This window comes from Dermacentor silvarum, chromosome 8 (genome assembly GCF_013339745.2).
Source record: "Dermacentor silvarum isolate Dsil-2018 chromosome 8, BIME_Dsil_1.4, whole genome shotgun sequence".
Lineage (NCBI taxonomy): Eukaryota > Metazoa > Arthropoda > Arachnida > Ixodida > Ixodidae > Dermacentor > Dermacentor silvarum.
The window spans coordinates 27585308-27604750 of NC_051161.1; the positions used below are offsets into that span (position 1 = coordinate 27585308).

At 46.8% G+C, this 19443-nt stretch overlaps 1 protein-coding gene across 3 annotated transcripts in view; it reads left to right on the forward strand.

The window, feature by feature from the left end:
- LOC119460889 (protein argonaute-2-like) overlaps nucleotides 1-19443 on the forward strand; it is a 47758-nt gene that overhangs the window by 22942 nt on the left and 5373 nt on the right. The window contains exons 1-2 of one of the 3 annotated variants that reach the window (XM_037722004.2): nucleotides 4327-4397; nucleotides 5709-5857. The exons of the other annotated variants lie outside the window; for them this stretch is intronic. Coding sequence (XP_037577932.1) covers nucleotides 5716-5857 — 142 coding nt within the window. The 5' untranslated portion in view covers nucleotides 4327-4397; nucleotides 5709-5715. Of the gene's footprint in view, nucleotides 1-4326; nucleotides 4398-5708; nucleotides 5858-19443 lie in introns of those variants that run through there. 3 annotated transcript variants of the gene reach the window in all.

Here is a 19443-nt window from a genome sequence, read left to right on the forward strand (position 1 = left end):
AAATAACACATTTCAGAAATGCTTTGCAGAAAAAAAAATGGTTCAAGGTGTTCAGCATAAATGGAGGGTTTGGCAATCAAGGATCGCGTTTGATCACCCTCGCGGTACTTTCAGTCCTTCTATGCCTTGCACTGGAAAGGCTAGGTACGGTACTGGTGAGGCTACGGCGGAGCGGGCTGGTTCTCACAACGCTCGCCTACTGAACGTTACAAAATGTCGAACTCGGATACCAAACGCTGCAGCGCTAAGCGCCTCGGGCGCGCCACAAAAACAAGAAAACAATGCCGTCCTCCTCTCCTGGCCTTTCCGTCCCCAGCGGTCGTCACGATGCAACACCACCTCACGATGTCACAGGGTGCATCTGTGCGACAGTGTTGGCCTTTCTAACGTGCGCGAAACACAGGGTCCACAGCGGCATGCTTCGCATGAGCGCGGGCCGGCAAGGAAGCAACAGCGGGTAGCCAAGAAGCGCTGAGTCGCGGCTAAGGCCCGTTCGCGTATTACCTGCACGATAACTCGCTGCACGCCGTTTGCCATTCACGGGCCGCCGTTCTATAGCGGTTTTGTTCGCGAACGGCGAGATTTCCTTGCCGTAGAGAGGATGAGACCGGGACTCATTTGTGCGGCAGCCTCACCGCCGCTGATCGCTCAACGGCGCCGATATCGTCGCTAGGCCTTTTCGGTTCCATTCAAAGCTAAAGCGGACAGCGCTTCGGAATGAATTAGCGACGCCACGAGCCGCAATATTTTCTTACCGTTGTTGTCGCTCTTCGCAATAATTGTACACAAAGAATAAAATGCGCTGATATTGGCGACGCCGTCGGCTGCGATGCGAGCACAGATGAGCCGGTCGTCTGCCGTCGGTAGCTGTGCACTGCAGCTGAGCTCGACAAGTATCGGAGCTCTCGTTCGTGTTTCAAGTTTGACAGTGGATATTGTTTTTCATAAAATGTACAATTTATGCATCGCTTTGTCTAGCGGAAATAATTTTGCTTGGAACCGATGTTTCCGGTTCGATGTTTCGGTACTAGATGTTTTCGGTACTAGTTTTCGGTACCGATGTTTTTGGTACTAGAATAAGTATATTCTAGGCACTGTAGTATAAATGTGTCGATGTCCTTGTCGTGTTACATGTAGCACCATCCCGCGCAACTGTTGCGTGCTATACTAACGCAAGAAAAGAACCATTAATCCGGTACCCTCAGTTTTCGTGCGACGTAGAACGCCGTAAAGCATGGCTGAAAAACATTTTGCGACAGGGAAGCATTTCGGTGCCGAGGGACACGTTTTAGATGCGAAGCATCTTATGCTCGGGGCTATGTCACTCCCTCCCTCTATACATCCGCCGTGCGTCCACACCCCTACTGCGCATGCGGATCCTCCTCCCCCTCCTCTCCTCTCGGCATTCCTCGACGCTCCTCTCCTCTCCGGATTGCGCAACGAATGGCAACACCTGCGGCTCCGCGCGCGATAATGCGAAGCTACAGCTTAGGTTAGAGGCGCGACGGTAGGCGCCCCAGAGGCACCGGCAACAGTCACCAACGCCGCGCGCGTTCGGTGCGAACGCGGGCAAAACGCTGATGGCGTCGACAACAGTTCTGCGCGTTGCTGGTGCTGCTGCATGTCCAAGTTTATACAGCTGATAAAACTACCTTCAGTCGACCCCATGGCTGCTTCGCATACTACTCAGGGTTCCCCTACGGGAAGATGGTGTCATCTTCTTTTTTAATTGGCGTGTTCACTTCACCGAGGGCCACACCGCGGAACTCTTAGGTGTTTCTAAGCAAATTGTTACAGCCGCTACTGCGAACTGGACCGGGGACCTGAATGCAACTGTGGAGCGGTTAAAACTCGCCTACACGGAAAGTAGTATGATTTTCAAGCTGTTGAACGAGACGCTTTTCCGTGGCTTCACATCGTGTAAATAAAGAAAATAACAATTGGCACTGCCTCCCTAGATCTTTTTTTTTTTCACAATTGTAATTGCTCTATTCACGCTGAACAACTTTTTTTTTTTTTACTGCATCGTCTTTACATAAATATGCTACACGCCGGCAATGTGGCTGAATGTACGATCCGTTATAAACTGCTATCTACCCCATTTTTCTAGAAAGGTGAAACTACAGAAATCTAGCAGAAAATAGTTATACAAAGCTATGTCATTATGCACGCTTTTGTAAGAAGTTTCGTTTAACGTTATTTTTTTTATTTTTTTTTTAAACAAGCACGTCAAGCGAGGCAAGTAAATCGGCACACTCAACAAAAGCGCCCTCTGTATCAGCAATACTGCCTCTCGATAAAGAACTCGCCAGTTCCTCTGAACGATGGCCATAAGGCTTGAAACCAGCGGCAGAGGTGAGCCGTCCGGGCCTATAGATATGAGCCTATTATCGGGCCAATACCGACTCCTGGGTATATTGATATCCTTGCATGCAGCGTTGAGATTCTATTTTATTGCGATAGCAATTATATGGACACTCCAAAGCGGATTTCTGCCGTCGCCGTGAGGTTCCGTATGACGTCAACGGGGATGAAATCGTCGCCGCGCGCCGTATGCTGTATGTGCGAGTGGAAGCGCGCGAGGGACGCGCGCGTTCACTGGGAGCGAACGCGCGTTCTGCCCCGTGCTTCCTGAAGGGCTGCAGAATTAAGCGTCTCTTTCCTCCTTTACAATCACCATATATAGAGAGCAAACGCGACTTCCTCCGTCGCGCGAAAGGCCGTGGGGGACGGGAGGGAGGGGAGGCGACGTTTAGCTGCGGCACCAAATGCCTATTTATATAAAAACGTTGCGAGGCGAGAAGGTGGGTAATATTTCCGACGCTGCTCGACGAGTGTCCCATTCTGATCTCGTCGAAAACCTCCGAGCCGCCCCCAGAAGCACTGGCAACAGTCACCAACGCCGCGCGCGTTCAGTGCGGACGCGGGCAAAACGCCGACGGCGTCAACAGTTCTGCGCGTAGCTGGTTCTGCTGCATGTCCAAGTTTATACAGCTGATAAAACTACTTATCCTTACTCCGTATAGCTCTCTACTAATTTGCTATCGCAACTGCTCCTTCGCCTTTCGGGTGAAACTGCGACAAATGTTTATATTTTGAATACACAAAGCACAACTTTCGCGTCAATAAAATGCAAACGCAAGCGGCCGCATGCGGGCGCCGCCAAAGAAATGTTCCTAGAGTTACAGGAATATACAGTAACTCCAAATGTTCCCACCCGCGCGCCTGTCCAGGAGCAGTGGCGCCGCAGCGGTGGCGCGGAGAACTAGGCGCCTCACACTGGTTTCGGGCGACGTGACAGGCCGCATCTAGTAACGGTGGGCCGCACCTCGTGCGTTTCATCTAGCGGCTAGAAGATACAGCAGTGCAGAATCTTGTTTTTCTCGCCTCGTTCAAGCCGCAGAAACAGTACAGGAGCGCGCGATAGCGTCCTCGATGTCCTCGACGCATGAAAAGCCCTCGAGTGCGAGCACCGCGGTGCATGGGAGCCGGCTATGGGCCACACCCACCACTTACATTACGCTCTCTCCGTGCGAATGGGACGGCCGAAGCAAGCCTGCCAACGTGCGCGAATCTCTGAGGCCATAAAGTTAATATATAAATCAGTTATATTAGTGAGTCAGTTATAATAACTCTATGTCTGAGGCCTAACGCCAATGCACTGGCGCACCCTCCCGCTCGCGCATAGAGGAGCATTCTAGTTCACTATCAGTACAGCATAGTTTGAGCAAGTACAGAGCAGCGGTAAATACAGAAAAACGTTTTGAGGGGGAAAAAGGCAGACCACTGACGCTCGGCCCGACTCATATCCAATCTAATCGTGAAAGTTCATGGCAACCCGACGTCAACGACGTATTTTCGGCTCAAAATATTTTCTTTCCGCTTTATATTAGTCAAAGCACAGCCTTCAAGATTTACATTTTAGGTTCAGAGGGACGTGGAGACGAACACGCTTGCGGCCTGTGCAGCCGGGAAAAGCATGACCTTCGAGATTAACTTTTGTTACCCAGAGCCGTTGCTGGAGCATGTATTTGGACACCGCGTATTTTGGCATGCTATCGTCATCGCTTGCCACCAGGGAAACAGAATATGATGTCTATGATCTGAATATGTAGCAAAAGCAAAGTACGTTCTGATTTATGAAAATTTCGGCATTATTAATCTAAAGGGTGTGTGAAAATGAAAAAGCCTTTTTAGTGACCTCGTGCGTTTTCTCCCGCGCATCAACCCAACCACTCTGTTTCAAGGAATGCACTCAGGGTATCCATCCAGCCAGCTGGCCATGTAGCAGGTTTTGTGTGTGGTCAGCTGATTAGTTCTGTTAGTTCACAGTAGGTGAGTGCCGGTGACGGTTCATCTATGTGTGTAGTTCTGCCGAGAACGGACGATATTATTTGGTAAGTCCGTCCGGGAAGCTGTGGCTTTGTCCGTTTATTCAGCGCCGCATTAGAGCTCTATGTAGATTGCTAGAATTAGCTGCGCTAATAATGCCTATACCTTTTTTGTGCCATATATAACTCTTGTGTTTGTTACCCTTCTTTTCGGACGCGTTATACCATAAAGCAGCACTTAAGTTTCAACACTGCACAAGATCTGAACGCCCTGTCCACATTTACATTGTGTCACAATCAGAAATTGTGTATTTCGGCCTGCATACCGCCTACTCCACAAGTAGCATCGCAGCTGTCGTAGCACTCCGAAACTATAAACTATACTATTGCTCAATCGGGGTCAACCTGTTGAGACTTCCAAATAGCGTTAGCACTAACTAGTGCCAGCAGTATTGAAAGGTAACTACTGCAGTCACTGCGTTATTGCTTTGTTTTTACCGGTGTGCCTTCAAGCACAGTGCACATCGGCCTGTTTGTGTTAGGACACCTCCGATCTTATTTTCACTGGCCACTTTCGATCGCGTTCGAAGACACTCGGCTCGTGGTAAGAGGTTGCATCAGCAGTTGCAGTGTCTTGCCTTGTTAAGTTGTCGCTGTTACGTAGTTGTCGCATGTTGTCATCGCATTTTGCCGGGACTGCAATGAAAACGTAGGGGGACGTTTTGGGAATTGTGCGCTACCTTCCGTGTTGCGTCACCCACTTTTTCGTTATTAGTGGCGGCCGTAATGTTTATGACCCACGCATTTTCGCGAAGTGTTTGCTTGATTTTTGTGTGTGCATAAATTTGAGCCATTAGCAAATTGTGAACGCTGCTGACGTTGGCTCTGGCTGTATTTGGAAGAGCAGTTTCTTTTTGCGCAGTTCCTGTTCATTTCGTAGTGTGGTGTGTATGATACGTGTCCCACCGCGCACTTTCGATCGCAATCGGGATCGAATTTTTCGGTCGCGATTGGTTCCTTTTCGTAGGCTGCGGGAGTGAGTGAATCGCGGTCGAGAATTTCGATCCGGATTGAGCTCAATTGATATCCACAGTGAGCCTTGTGACACCGGTATTAAGGTAGCGGCCATTAGGGAGCTTTAGGTTATGCGCAGCCAAAGTTTGAGGGCTCAAACTGCCGGGCGTACAAAAAGAAAAAGAAATGAAAAAAGACGTGCAAGAGTGTATACAAAAGAGCGCAAGCAATGGATGGGGCTGTGGATACTCAGACACTTGGGTGCGCTATTTCTTAAAACTCCCTATTAATGCCAAAATTCAGCTGGCGCTTTTCGGGTTTGTTTGAAGCATCGCACTTAATATTGTAATGCCCTATGTCAAGGTGAGCAATGCAGGCAGAAGGATTTCGAGGCCGAGGAAGAGGCCGCGGTAGAGGCAGAGGTGGTGGAAACCGAGGCAGAGGCCAATCACAGAGCAACAGGCCACAGCCACAGGAAACAGCAGAGCTGTCACACACACCACCCCGTACAAGTGAGTACCATTGAAAGAGTCATGCTTCAGCAGGAACTTGTTGACTGATACCACAATGGTGTATATGAAATCCCCCACTCATGAGGTCATTGCGGAGTATGCCAATTTAAAGAAGGAAAGTGAAGGCAGCCGCCGAGCATTGCATTGCTCCCGATGTGGTTGTGAGGCCTTGTTTAATTGGTGCCAAATACTAAAGCACTAATGGCACCTTTGTGCACATGAGATATGCGGCTTTCTGCATCAATGGGAAAGAGGATACATTCAGGAGTGCATCATCTGTATCGCTCTTCAAGAAAGTTGTTTCTTGAGTGTGGATGACGAACCATTTCGCAACTTTTCTAATTTTGGTCTTTGATATTATGCCTTGTTCCTTTACTTGCAATTCAGTTTATTGTCTGGGCCTCTCCCCTTTCGGAAATTTCGCGCACCTTCATGCATTGCTGTGTGCGCAGTAAGAACTGGGTGATAGTCGGTGCTCCATTTGTTCCCTTCTGTTTTGTCCTGTCCCTCATGGTTACTCTTTTTAGCTTCAACATGTACCAAGTGGCCCAAGTTCACTTCTTCTGTTTCAGCAAAGTTGTTGAAATAGTGCTGGTATCACATTACTGGTAAGCAATACTTGCAAGCAAGTTCCTTCTTCTTTATGGAGTTTTACGTGCCAAAACCAGTTCTGATTATGAGGCATGCCGTAGTGGAGGACTCCAAATTAACTTTTGACCACCTGGGGTTCTTTAACGTGCACTACAACGCAAGCACACGGGCATTTTTGCATTTCGCCTCCATCAAAATGCGGCCGGGATTCGATCCCGCAACCTCGTACTCAGCAGCGCAACGCCTTAGCTGACTGAGCCACCCCGGCGGGTTGCAAGCAACTTCCCTAAACACTTTACTGTAATACGTGTTTCTGCAAACCAGTTTCGGTTTTTGTACCCCGAAGGTGCACGCGTCATGTAGTCACATAATATCTCAGTCCATTTGTGCGATCACTGCATCTGTCATAGGCAAGCACAGCCTGAAACGCGCACATCAATCTCGCTTATTTTGCTTATTTTATCATGAGCAACATCGTCATGCCCACCTTGCCGCTACATGTCTACTAATTTTCCTCTGCATCAAGATTTCATGTCAGTAACACCATATACAGCATTCTGTGAGCAGCGTTAGGACCAAATATAAGGTATCTTACGAGTGTTTTCCAACCTACTTGCTGAGTGTCATCATTTTATGTGCGACAAATGTGTCATAGAATTTCTGCACTTTTGAAATTGTCAGTACTTCTGGCATTTTTTGCATTTAGTGAAGGTCCTAGACCGTTAAACCATTGAAAAAAAATTAGCGCAGCTTGCACTAAGTTGTACAAGGCTGGAGAAACAGCGGAGCTGGTGATCACCTATCTTCTTCCAGTGTCGCTAGGCTCAGCTAAATTTTACTATGTTTGGCTAAGTTTTGATAGGCTCCGGATGAGCATGCAATCGCCGCATTCATTCTCGGCTCGGAGCTTCCAGCAGAGCGACTTCTTCGGGAGTCTTGTACTTCTTCGGCCGTCCCATGTTACATTTACTCCGTGCGAAGTCTACGAGAGTTGTGTGTGTCGTCGTCGTGGCGACGTGACGTCAGTGTGATGTCATGACCAAGCTTCACAAAGTGTTGTCATGACTAAGCAAAGCAAGAATTGCAGCGCGAAGCAATGATATGGCTTGGCAAAGCTGGGTAACTGATTGCTAGGCGACCCCATATACGGAACGGGTCTGCTGAAACGCGGTGTCTGCATAGCAACACGGTGGAATGTGGTGTCGGCGTTGCAAGATGCGCTATGCAATGCGCAGTGACGTCATCGCTGGGGTGGCAGTGGAGGAGCGTTGCCGGAGCTAGGAGAAGCGAGGCGCAGCTGTGGCAGGTAGTTGCTAGGCAACATAGGTGACGTTATCGTTCAGCAGTTTTTTGTTAATGCATTACAGACTGACTTTCAGCTTAAACAGCTCCACTGTTAAAGGAGTACTGACACAAAAATTTTCGAACTTGTTCTTTCTGCTGTAATAAGTAGCTAATGACCCAGTATTCACGCTGCGAAACATCATTTGCTTCAGAGCGCGACAGGTAATTATTTGGAGTCTTTGCAGCGACCAGTCCAAGTTTTGGTTTCAGAGAGCAACGAGATGGGAGAAGAGGGATTGCAAACACAGTGAGCACGTGATCGCACAAAACTGTGACGTGTTCAAGCCAGCGCGCTCGCAGGCGAGCGAACTTCGTGTTGGTAGTTCGTCTGCTACGCCTGCACGAGCTTTGCGATGTCGTCGCCGTCTTCGTTTTCGTCGTCCCACGGCGACTATTTCCTCCAGACGGGAGTCGCCACCGTATTAGACGTGGCCAACCACTTTTGACTCAATCCACCACAGGCGAGCTGGCGATCGCTGGGAAATGGTACAGGCCTAGCTCTCTGGCCGTCTGATCCGTGGCCGACGGCCCTTGTGATCCGTCCGCAGCTCATAATAAAGCACCTATATTCGTCATGACAATCAGCGTCTGCATATTTATGACGCTCATAACTGACAGTGCAATTAGTTTTGCCGACGGCATTGGTAGCGATGAGAAAACACGTTAGCAAGGCGAGCCACTTCGTAGAGACGATTGCTGCGGCGGCTGCGCTGACCGCTTGCGAGTCAAAATCACAGCAACGATTAACCATTTCGCACAACGTTTCATAACATGCACACTTTCGAGGTCACTTTGCTCTAAGGGTTATCTCGTGTAAGAAACTATTGAGCCGATTTTCGTGCCGCCGTCAGCGGCGAACAAGGCCAGCGTCTCGAACAGGGAGAGAAAAAAAAAAGCACCGGGACGATCGGAGCGGCGAGAAACTTGCTCGCTGGCCCTGCCCCGACGGCAGCACAAACTCGTGACGTAGCGTTTTCTTGGTTATTTACAATCCCTCCTTGATGTTAATGACGCGAGGTGCTGCGCTTTGCGGGTGGCTGCGCGCACATACATTTAAAATTGATTTTAAACATGTTCTAAGCTTCGTTTGCCACTGATATTTTGTAGACGATGTGCATGTGTCCCCCTAAATCGATCTCACAAGTTATCTCGACTTCAAATTTTTGTGTCAGTACTCCTTTAAGCATGAGGAGAGAAGGCAGGGATGTTAACCAGAAATGCGTCTGGTTGGCTACCCCACTCTTGGGGAGGGGAAAGAGGGAATAGCAAGATGATAGAGAGAGAAGGAGGGGGGGGGGGAGGACACAGTTAGCCCACGCACGCGGAGGGCCTGAGCAGTTTTCTGTCTAGGCCTCTCCCCTTTCGAAAATTTTGCGCGCCTTCATGCATTGCTGAGTGCACATTAAGAGCTCCCTAAATAATTTGATTAGATAGCTGGCCGTAGAAGAGCTATCATAGGTCTTCTACAGCCAGTTTCGGTTTTGTTTCTACTTGGTTGTGCTGTCGTGACACGAGAGCAGGAAATTGTGACATTTGACGCTCGCAGCAACTTGCTCAGGTGCTTGCTATGCTGCTACTCATTGTGAGGACCAATGTCGCAGCATAGCAGACAACCGAGTGAGTCATAGCAAGTGTCAAAATGTTGTACTTTTCTGCTCCCACGTGACCAGCTATTGCGCCGTAACTGACTTTGGAATATCTGTTATATTAAATTATTCAGGGCTCTCTAGGGCTTGCTTGTGTTTCTTCTGGGATTTAGATGTACAAGTATGAGGCTCTCATTTAACGGAAAAAAAAAATGAAGTCTTGAACGGCATGTCAGTACTTTCAAAGAGTACTGACACAGAATTGAGAAGTTAAATAACTTGGGAGATCTATCTGTAGACACACAGGCATCTACACAATAACATTAGTGTGTAGCTTGAAACATATTTAAATTCAATTTAAAGTGTGTGAGGTAAGTCAAGCTATGTACAGCACCTCATGACATTGACATCAACATGGTGTGTCTTCCAAGCATTTGAGGCCAGACATCACCAGTTTTCGTTGAAATTTTGCCAACTGTGTACTGAGCAGACCGTGCTGCTTGCACACTTGCTCGTCCCGGGACTGTTGTGCTGCACTGCCAATTTTCCGCAGCTGTTGCTCTGGGTGGAGCCCTGCTCGTGCTTGTGCATTTTTGTCTTAAATGCGCTGAAAAAAAGAATTTTGTGCTCACTGCTGCTCTGTTCTTGCAAAAAGGTTGGATTTTACGGTCCGGATCACTCAGTATCGCACTTGGCACTTTTACTTGCATGGTGCTGGTTTCCAAAAGGAAAAAACAAGCAAGGTTGCCTTCATCTATGTGAAAGATAACTGCTGCCAAGGCAGAGTTAGCATAGACTTGCACATAGACTGCATAGTGCACTGCAGCAAACAGCCATTCCAGCAGTGTTGTCAGGTGGGAAAAGTGGTTGATATTGTCACGTTGTAGTAAAAGTGAACAATCGCTGCAGCACAATGCCAGTCACGAATCTTTTCATTGGGCGAACCTATGCCCTGCAAGACAAGTAACGCCAAGAACAATGATAGCGGTTGCAGACTCTTCGAAATCTGATCTGCAGGCCAGATGCGTCGACTATTTATACATTTGATTCGTGGAAGGTTCCAACATAATAGCTGGTATTCACACAAGTTCTGGAATGTACACTGTTCGCGTAACGCATGTAGTCAGGTTACGAAATGTTCGGTGACAACACAGACAACAGATAGAATCGGCCACAAGAATCCAGAATGTTCAGGTAGATTCAGCAGTACTACGCTGGGGAGTAAAGCTTGACATTATTTAACCAGTGAAAAGCAGTCACCGGAAAAAGATAAGCAAGTACAAGTGTCAATGCCCCCTTCTTAAAAAGCATTGTCTCGATGCTGCAGACAGAACACAAAAGCGGAAAAACAAAACAACAGGTAGTAAAGAAAAATTGAAAACTCCAAAGGTTTGTCAGTGTGCATAGAGTGGCTTAAGACTCGCCAGGTGGACAATTTTAGGTCGTGCGTGGTATCGCTGTGATTACGTAAGGCTGTCAGGCACAACCTCAGTCCGGTGCACCAGTTTTTCGGAGGATCTTATGTGGTCTGAAAAAAATGTTGCAATAGCTTTTCAATCTGTCCACATTGAACAGAAAGAAGAGATACGAAGTCTGGACAGTTAAAAAAAAAGGCTGCAGTAAAATAAAAAGGATAACAGAAACAGTTCTATCGAGACTCGTATTCGAACTCATTGCTTTCATGTCGCATTACTGACTTGGTCCACTCAGTACCATAGCATTGCTCTGCTTAGCACGAGGCCGTGGGTTCGATTCCCAACCATGGCAGCCACATTCCCAGATATTTCATGTAAACAAATGCTCGTCTTACCGTGTTTGGGATCTGCGGTCAAAAACGCCAAGTGGTGAAAATAAATCTGGAGGCTTGCACTATGGCATACCTCATAGTCCAATTTTCAGCTACGGAACGTTAAGCCCCACAATTTAACATAACGAAACACTTTTCGCACTCATGTGCTCCTGAAGAACATCACAGCTTTATGCATATGTAATACATGCAGGATAACAGAAAAAATATTGTGAATAATCTGTTCATTTTCCATTGAAATGTGCATAATGTAAGAACAAACGCAGTATACAGAGTGAGAATAATGAAATGTCTGCCTTGAGACACTTTTGTGTGGAATGTAAATTCAACGTGACGCACATAAGATCAATAAATACCCAGTCTCTGCAGACTTCCTGAGCATGAACATAACCTCCTGCTGACATGTTTTATTTTCAGGCATTGAATTACCATAAGTGTTCATGCTCACCTTCATTTAACCGACAATTTAAATCATTGCAGTACCTGAAAAATAAAAAAAACTGACCTGACAATTGGGAAATTGCGTATCGAAACATATTTTCCCTTAGTGACAATTATAACGTGCAGAGATAATGCACTCACAAAAAAAGCCCAACACTAACGAGCATTTCCTTTGCACAAACACTTTTTCTTTTTTTTTTTTCCATTACTTGCTCAGTGCTGTTGATGTAACAATGCAAGGCTAGCTGCGCTTTCACAACATTTGAACAGTGAAAATAATTGTTTGAGCTTGATTCAGACCAGATGATGCAGATGTCCTTCGACACGAAGCACTTGTAGCAAACAGTCGGCATAAAGTTTACGCACGCAGTCTGGTAGGTGCCGAAATTCGTGTTTCTGCAGTGGGGCATCGAAGCTGACAAGCGCGCACTGCACCCTGGCCGTTGTAAATTTTTTGCTGTAGGTGGTGTCTGCTACTGATGCCTCCGCGTGGTGCTGTGGTCGTCTTGTTTTGCAGTGCAATCGAACACAATCCACGTTTAAATACCCTAGGGACCATACTGGTCTTGCCTTCTAAGTACTCCACAGGGCTTTATAACTTCGCGTCGGATCGTTGTTGTGCAGCGATGTCTGCTCTTATTTCCAGGTAGGCGGCTTGCAACGACAGGTCAAGAGGGACGTGGGTCAGGCAGTCAGCATCGGATTGCTTCTGTCCAGACTTAAAAACCTGGTGATGTTAGATCTAAGATTCCATTGTGCTAGGCGACCCAAAGGGTCCCGTAAAATTGCCAGCCGACGCAAGGCATGGTGGTCGCTTATGACTTAGAAGTGCCTTCTCTATAGGTAAGGCCAAAATTTGACTCTAGCCCAAATGATTGCAAGGCACTTTTTTTTTTCATTGTAGAATAATTCACGTCTGCTTTCGACAATGACTGGCTAGCATAAGCTACAATACTGTCAACTCTGCCCTTCCTTTGAACTAGCGTGGCACCAAGGTGCCAAAGTGTGGGTTTCCGTATCGGCGTCTTCGTCAAAGTGTGCTAGTACCAGTGGTGTCTGCAAGCGTCATTTCAGCTCTTGAAATGCTTTGACCTGCTGGGTTTCCCCCTTGAAGTCGATGTCAGATTTTGTGAGATGGGGTCAGTGGCTTGGCAATGTGTGAAATATCTGACAAAATGCCTGTAATAGGCACACAGGCCAAGGTATCTGTTGCACAGCCTTCTTGTCTGCAGGCCATGGCTTCTGCGGTTTGGAACGGACGCCAGACTTGTGAATGGTGTGGCCCAGGAACAGCTGTTCATATGCTCATTCGATAAGCACCACTTTTCCAGTTTCAGCACAAGTCCAGGTGACTTGGATCACCTCTAACACTGTCCAAAGTCAAGGCGTTGAAGAAACATATGGTTCTTCCTACTTCTTCATTGAGACTTAACAGTGAATTATATGGGTAAAATATTTGAAAACCATTTTTCTTTTCCCCAAGGCAAGCGATATCTTTTAGGTACTATGTTCCAAGGATACCGCATAGAGGCTTCCCCTCATCTTGATACGACGCATGAATATTTGTGAAATAGTATTGAGGAGAACCACATTTACTGCGTCAGCGAATTTACAAAGTTTTGGAATTAGCGTAGCTCCCACTCAGATTTCTAGGATTAGCTTATGGGTTTGTTTTTCTGGTTTTCTCCACATTGGATATTTTTTGTAAAGCATTACGATTCCTACAGAAACCACTGGACCCCAAGTGTTAGACCCCTGTGCTCAGCAACAGAATGTCGTAGCCCTGAACCAGTGCAGTGGGTAGTCTCCTTGCCAAGTGCAATTTGGAAACAAGCCTACTGATGAGCTATAATTTAAGAAAATTTGTTGGAGTACGAAAGTGGTAAGAGTCAAGATATACATTAGTGCAAAGGTGCTATGAAACTTGGTTCACATGCTCCGATTGAGCTGTGCAAAATAGTTGTGGTCCCTCTTACCATATTTTTTTCTAAAGACCAGCTTCCATAACATTCAAAACCTGCAGGTGTCGCAAGAAGCTTCTTTTTTTCCAAGATTTTTGTTGTGGTCATCTTATGCATGCTGGCGTGACCACTGCTTTTTCAAGAGTACAAGAAATTGCGCACGACAGTATTCTGAAAGAATCTAATGTTTTAACAGTGGGGCAACCATGGCAGCAGAATTCAGCTCCTTAGGCTGGCCATCTAGGCAGCATGGTGGCAGCAATAAATTACATCAGCATTGTTTCCGTGATGCGAAGTTAGGCATACTAGTTAGATGTTAGATCAAAATTTGGTAATGGAACTGCTGCAGTTTCCGCCGGAAACAAGGAAATCTAACACAGTTCTACACGCACAGACACACACACCAAACATATTGGCACTACAAGAAACATACACTGAACCTAAACTTACTGGATACTATACTTTTGCGTACAAAGAACAACAGAATGGTCCTATTAAAACAGCAACATTAGTGTCAAAGAGATTAACCGCAATCGACCACATTCTCAGCTCCGAACGCATACCGCACATACTCATAGAAATCATTCCCGTAGACAGGAAAGAGCCTAGCTTCTTTGTCCTTAACATCTATAGTGCCCAGAAAGAGTGGGCAGACTGTTTCGACTGGCTCTTCAAACACGCCCTAAAGGAAGCAATGCAACGGTTGCTTATCGTAGGGGACTTTAATGCAGCACACCCAACGCGGGGTTACGAGACAACTAATCGAAAGGGTCGACGGCTAGCACTGACAATAGCACAGCTAGACTTAACCATTCTGATAAGACGCAGCCCACCCAACGAGAATAGCATACCTGCCAAGTCTCCCGAATTACATAAGAGACTCCTGGGTTTAGACCATTTCTTCCGGTTGTACGGTTTACAGGACAATCTCCCGGAAATTGCAGTTGTATCCTGTTGTTATCCGCGTCCAGCGCTTTGTCAGGCCACATTGGCAAAAAGAACCCAACCCAATCCATTTGGAAGTTCATCGCACAAAACATTGTTAAGAAAGTAGTAGGGGAACCCTATACATGCGCTATTTTGTTAACTGCAGAGCCGCTCTTTGCGCTGACGGGTTTGTTGCATGCCCTAGTCGCCCTAGTCTCATCAAGCTAACAAGCAAAAGCTGCGTTCCACAACTAGCAACACTCTGATTCTCCAACATTCTCCTCGGCGTCAGCCGCTCTGGCATTGCTTAGGCCTGTTGTCGGTCATGGCTTTAAAAGCAAGGAGCACTAGCGCAAGAAGTATAGGATATTTTTTATGTAGTGCTCAGCCGAAGTGACGCTGGGTATTTTGTTGATACCACAGAGCAGTGCAGATTGCGAGAGGCAATTTAACATCGGGGAAAATACGAAGACACAGCGCCGCTCGTCCATGTGTCGCTCGTCTAAGACGCTGGGAAACGTCATCTTCACATTGATGTGAAAGAAATGAAATTTCTTAGAATCAAACATCTGAAGAATTTTTTGAACACCCGTCGTGTGTGGCTTTCGCATTGCGCTGCTAAGCATGAGTTCGCGGGATCAAACCTCGGCCGTGACGGTCGCATTTGTTGGGGGCGAAATGCAAAAACGCCCGTGTGCTGTCCATTGAGTGCACGTTAAATAATCCCAGGTGGTCCAATTAATCGGGAGTTCCCCACTACGGCGTGCCTCATAATCGGATGGCGGTTGTGAGATGTAAGACCCGATAATTTAAATTTTAAAGAATTTTTGAAGGCAAAATTAGGCAACAACGACATGCTTGCAAAAGTGAGACCTTGATCTGTATGTAGATCTGTAAATAAAATTGTAGTGAAGTTCATCTGGGAGTACTTTGAAATATCGACATGGGGGGTGTTACCGACTGACCCCCCCCCCTCGTTCCGAAGATCTCCCGGATTTCGTTTCTCCGAACCTGGCAGGTATGTGCCCGGGCTGTAGCGCTACTCCAGCACCGGCACATTACTGCTTCGCACTATCCCAGGTTTCATGTTAGTGGAGCTGCATTTCTTGCACTGTTCTTTGCTGCTCTTGAAAGTAATAATTTTTTTTTTTTTCATCGTTATTGCTGGGCACGTGTGACTAGCCGTCGATTCAATCTGATCACTATTACGTTTCGTGGTTGAAGCTTACATCATTTCGCGAAAGCAGGCGCGTATGTAGCTGTCAGGCAACGCTTAGAACCAGGTGCCGGTGGCCCGCCGACGTGTATCATCGGTTGTTAGAAACGTGGTGGTTACTCCATTCTCTTCCGACGCAACTCAACAACTCAGTCATGCAAAATTTATTGAATCTAGTGAAGCACAGGGTGCTTATAACCAAATGTCAAAGCAGAAGTGTAGCGCTCGAGCTGCGTGGTACCTGTGGCGAACTGATACAGCCCAGGTGCTAGATTTTGAAATTATCTTTATGTGCACGGCACGTGTGAACGCAGAAACAATGTTCTGGCAGACACAGGGGCTGCATACAACTTCCATAGGGCACAATTTTTCCAGATCGTTGCAAAGTGTATTTAACGACTAGTTCTCTTACAGAATGCTTCAATTTGTCTCATACCGCTGCCACACGGCCACTTTTGATCGTGATCGAGCCCAATCTGAATCAGAATGTTCGTCCACGATTGGCTTCCTTCCGCAGATTGAGCAAGTAAGCCAATCGCGGCCGAGAAATTCGATCCAGATTGGATCGGGCTTGATCCCGATCAAAAGTGCACCGTGTGACCCCCGTATTAGGCACTGGAATGAAGCAGTGTTGTACACATTTCTCTAAAACGGGAACGGAAGCTCGTTCCTCTTTCCTTCCCAGTCTTGGAACGAGTTCCCGTTACAAGTTATTTTAATGGGAAAGGAACGTGTTACAGTTACACTTCGAACATTGGAATGTGTCGTTTTATTAACATTATATTCAATTTTTCAAATTTAGAATATAGTGTCGGACAATCCTGAGGCGAAATAAAGTGAGCAATATAAAACTCGCATCGAACTACGTATATTATACGAATTTGAACATCGCCGGTGGCAGATTATCTGGAGAAAGAAATGCTTCTAGACAAATTTTTTCAGGGAGCACCGGACATACTTCAGACATGTCTAACTGCAACTTTGGTGCTCGTCTATTACAAGTGCAACACATATGGCATTTTCCGCTTCGGTATTCAAATGTGCAGTCAAGATGCTGTGCTTCAGATCTACAAATAGAAATTTACTCGCATGCACCAATATCCTCCCGAGACCCGAACTCAACAACGGTGCATAATCGCTCTTCAAGGTGGTTTTTATTGTCTATGTTATGTCATGAACTTGAAAAACAATTATTAAAATTGGAATACCAAGGATAGATGCAAAAAGCTCCGTCTCCATGTGCGTGAAAAAAATGACTATCTCCATCATCTCCTCATGTTAGCTGTGGTAAAAACTGCATTTAATTGTTTAAACGCTGAGATGAAGATTGAACTACCTGTAGTACATTGCCATGTTGCTGCCGCGTCCAGTATTTTCACGCAATCTCGGTGACTTCGAAACACGCCTCGAGGTTGCTTTCCGCCATTTAGGACAACACAGAGGCCTAGACCAACTTATTGTAAAATTTCGCGAAAGCTAATGAGAAAAATAGGAGTAAACCACATCTTTACAGTTACACATGCACCGTACGTCATACCCAGAGTGAATATCTTGCGTGATTACTTCCGAGTGAATTTCGAAAAAAAGTTCAGGCAATGTGCAATATATTGTGCAAGGGGTCTTAGGAGGATATAATAAAATTTCTCGCACTAGAAACCGCATCGAAAGGAACAATACACAGGCATTTAGTGAATGCTGATTCAATATTGCAGTATGAGTGAAAAATAAAAATGAGTGAGTGGAGACAACTTTAATAAATATCCGGCAAATTGATGGCCTGGGTCTAGGCCGCGCCGGGGGCAGCAGAGAGCCTGTCTCTCGGTAGCTTCCCGGGCTTGCTGGATGGCCCAAAGTTGGTCCTGAAGATCAAAGCTAGTGTCCAGAATACATATTTGCAATTTAGTAAAGACCCTTGTCTGAACTCGGCAAGTGTTACATCTCGATGTTGGTGTCCAACAGGCCGGCATGGAGGAAAGGAACTGCAGTAGAGAGCGTCACGTGACCATCTTGAAGCCTAGTCATAAAAAAATATAACAGAGAACTCTCGAAAGAAAATGCACCATAGTCACGTGACAGGCAAGCGGTAGTTATTTGCACCTCACGCGGTCGCCCATCCGCCCTGCATGATGTGCTGCGTGCGTGCGTCTGTTCAGTGTGGTGGAATGCCATGGAACGATTACAAAAGGAACGCCGTTCCCTCTGCCGTTCTTCCGTAAACCTAACGAGTTACTGTTACAGTTCCTCCCAAAGGGAACTATTTCCAGGAACGCCGTTCCGTACAACACTGGAATGAAGTCGTGTTTGAAAGAAAAAAATGTAGCCTCTGCCACTACATACTAGAAAATATTGCATTGAAGAGCTGACAATTCTTGCAACCTATTGGGGAAATAAGCCGAAAAGAGTTTGACAAAATGCATTATTTTACTGATGTGTGCATTGGTTCGTTCACATCAGACTGAAATGCTAAGTCCTCAGGTGATGCAGGAAACTGGTGAAGCATGAACATAAGCATACCTGCCAACTCTCCCGAATTGTCCGGGAGCCTCCCGAATTTTTCTCGCCTCTCCCGATACTACGGACGCGACCTCAAATCTCCATAAAAGTGACCGCCACTTCTTTTTTTCTTTATGGACGGTAATATAACCATGCGAAAAAGCGGCGCGGGAGCAGTTCTTCACCAGCATGTACGTGAATCGTGGTAGTGGCCACCGGCACCACCACGAGCGCGAGCAGCCGACGGGCGCTGCCATATTGGATTTTCTGGATTGGCTCGTCTCAGGTCGGGTCGAGCGTTTTTAGCAATTCAGTCGTTATATGACCGTGAGTGCGCAAGGCATCAGTTGGCTTTGTCAGTTTGTCGAGTGAAGTGCGAATGCCGAACTACTCTGTTTCCCTGAGTTTAGTTGGAACGATCGATGGCACTTTCAAAAGCCAAGAATAAGTACCGTATTTTCCCTCTATAGCTCACATGTTTGTATAATACGCACCCCCCTAAAAACGGCAGTTTTCCGGAAAAAGACGTATATAAATCGCACCGGTGTATAAGACGCAGCTGTTCGTTCGGTAATTGATTTAAAAAAATTACAGTGACGTTTCACTCCGTAAACGCGGGTCATGCGCAAGCCTATGAATGCCATATATTTCCACTCCAGGCGCATTTCTACTGTCGTGGCTGCCGCGATGTTCCATATAAAGTCCAAGGGCTCGTCCCCGCGCGCCGTATGCTGTACCTGCGAGTGAAAGAAAGCCTGCGACGGTGAGCCGAATCACGCACAAGGAAGGAAAGTGGGAAGGCGCGCTAGCCTGGAAGGTAGGGGGGAATGGGGGGGGGGGGGGGGGGGGGCTTGTACTCTGATAGCAACTGCGTAGTTTGCGCAGCGGCGCGTGCTGTATCTTGATAGCGATCCGCAGATGCAACGACTTCGGAATTGGTAGTCCTGCCGGCGCTTGCGTTGCTGCTCCTTCCTTCTCGCACTGCGCTCAGGAACTCGATCGCGAAAAGAACCCGGCACCTCGATATCGTGCACAGAAGCCAGACAGTTAAGTCAACCAGCGCTCTTCGCGTGGCCATAACATCAAATCAGATTTTGACGGCAGTTTTTCCGGAAAAAAAAAAACATATGCTGCACCATTCTATAAGACGCACCGACGAATAATTCAGAAAAAAATGCGTGGTATACACCGGAAAATACGGTATTTGCAACTATTTCTGA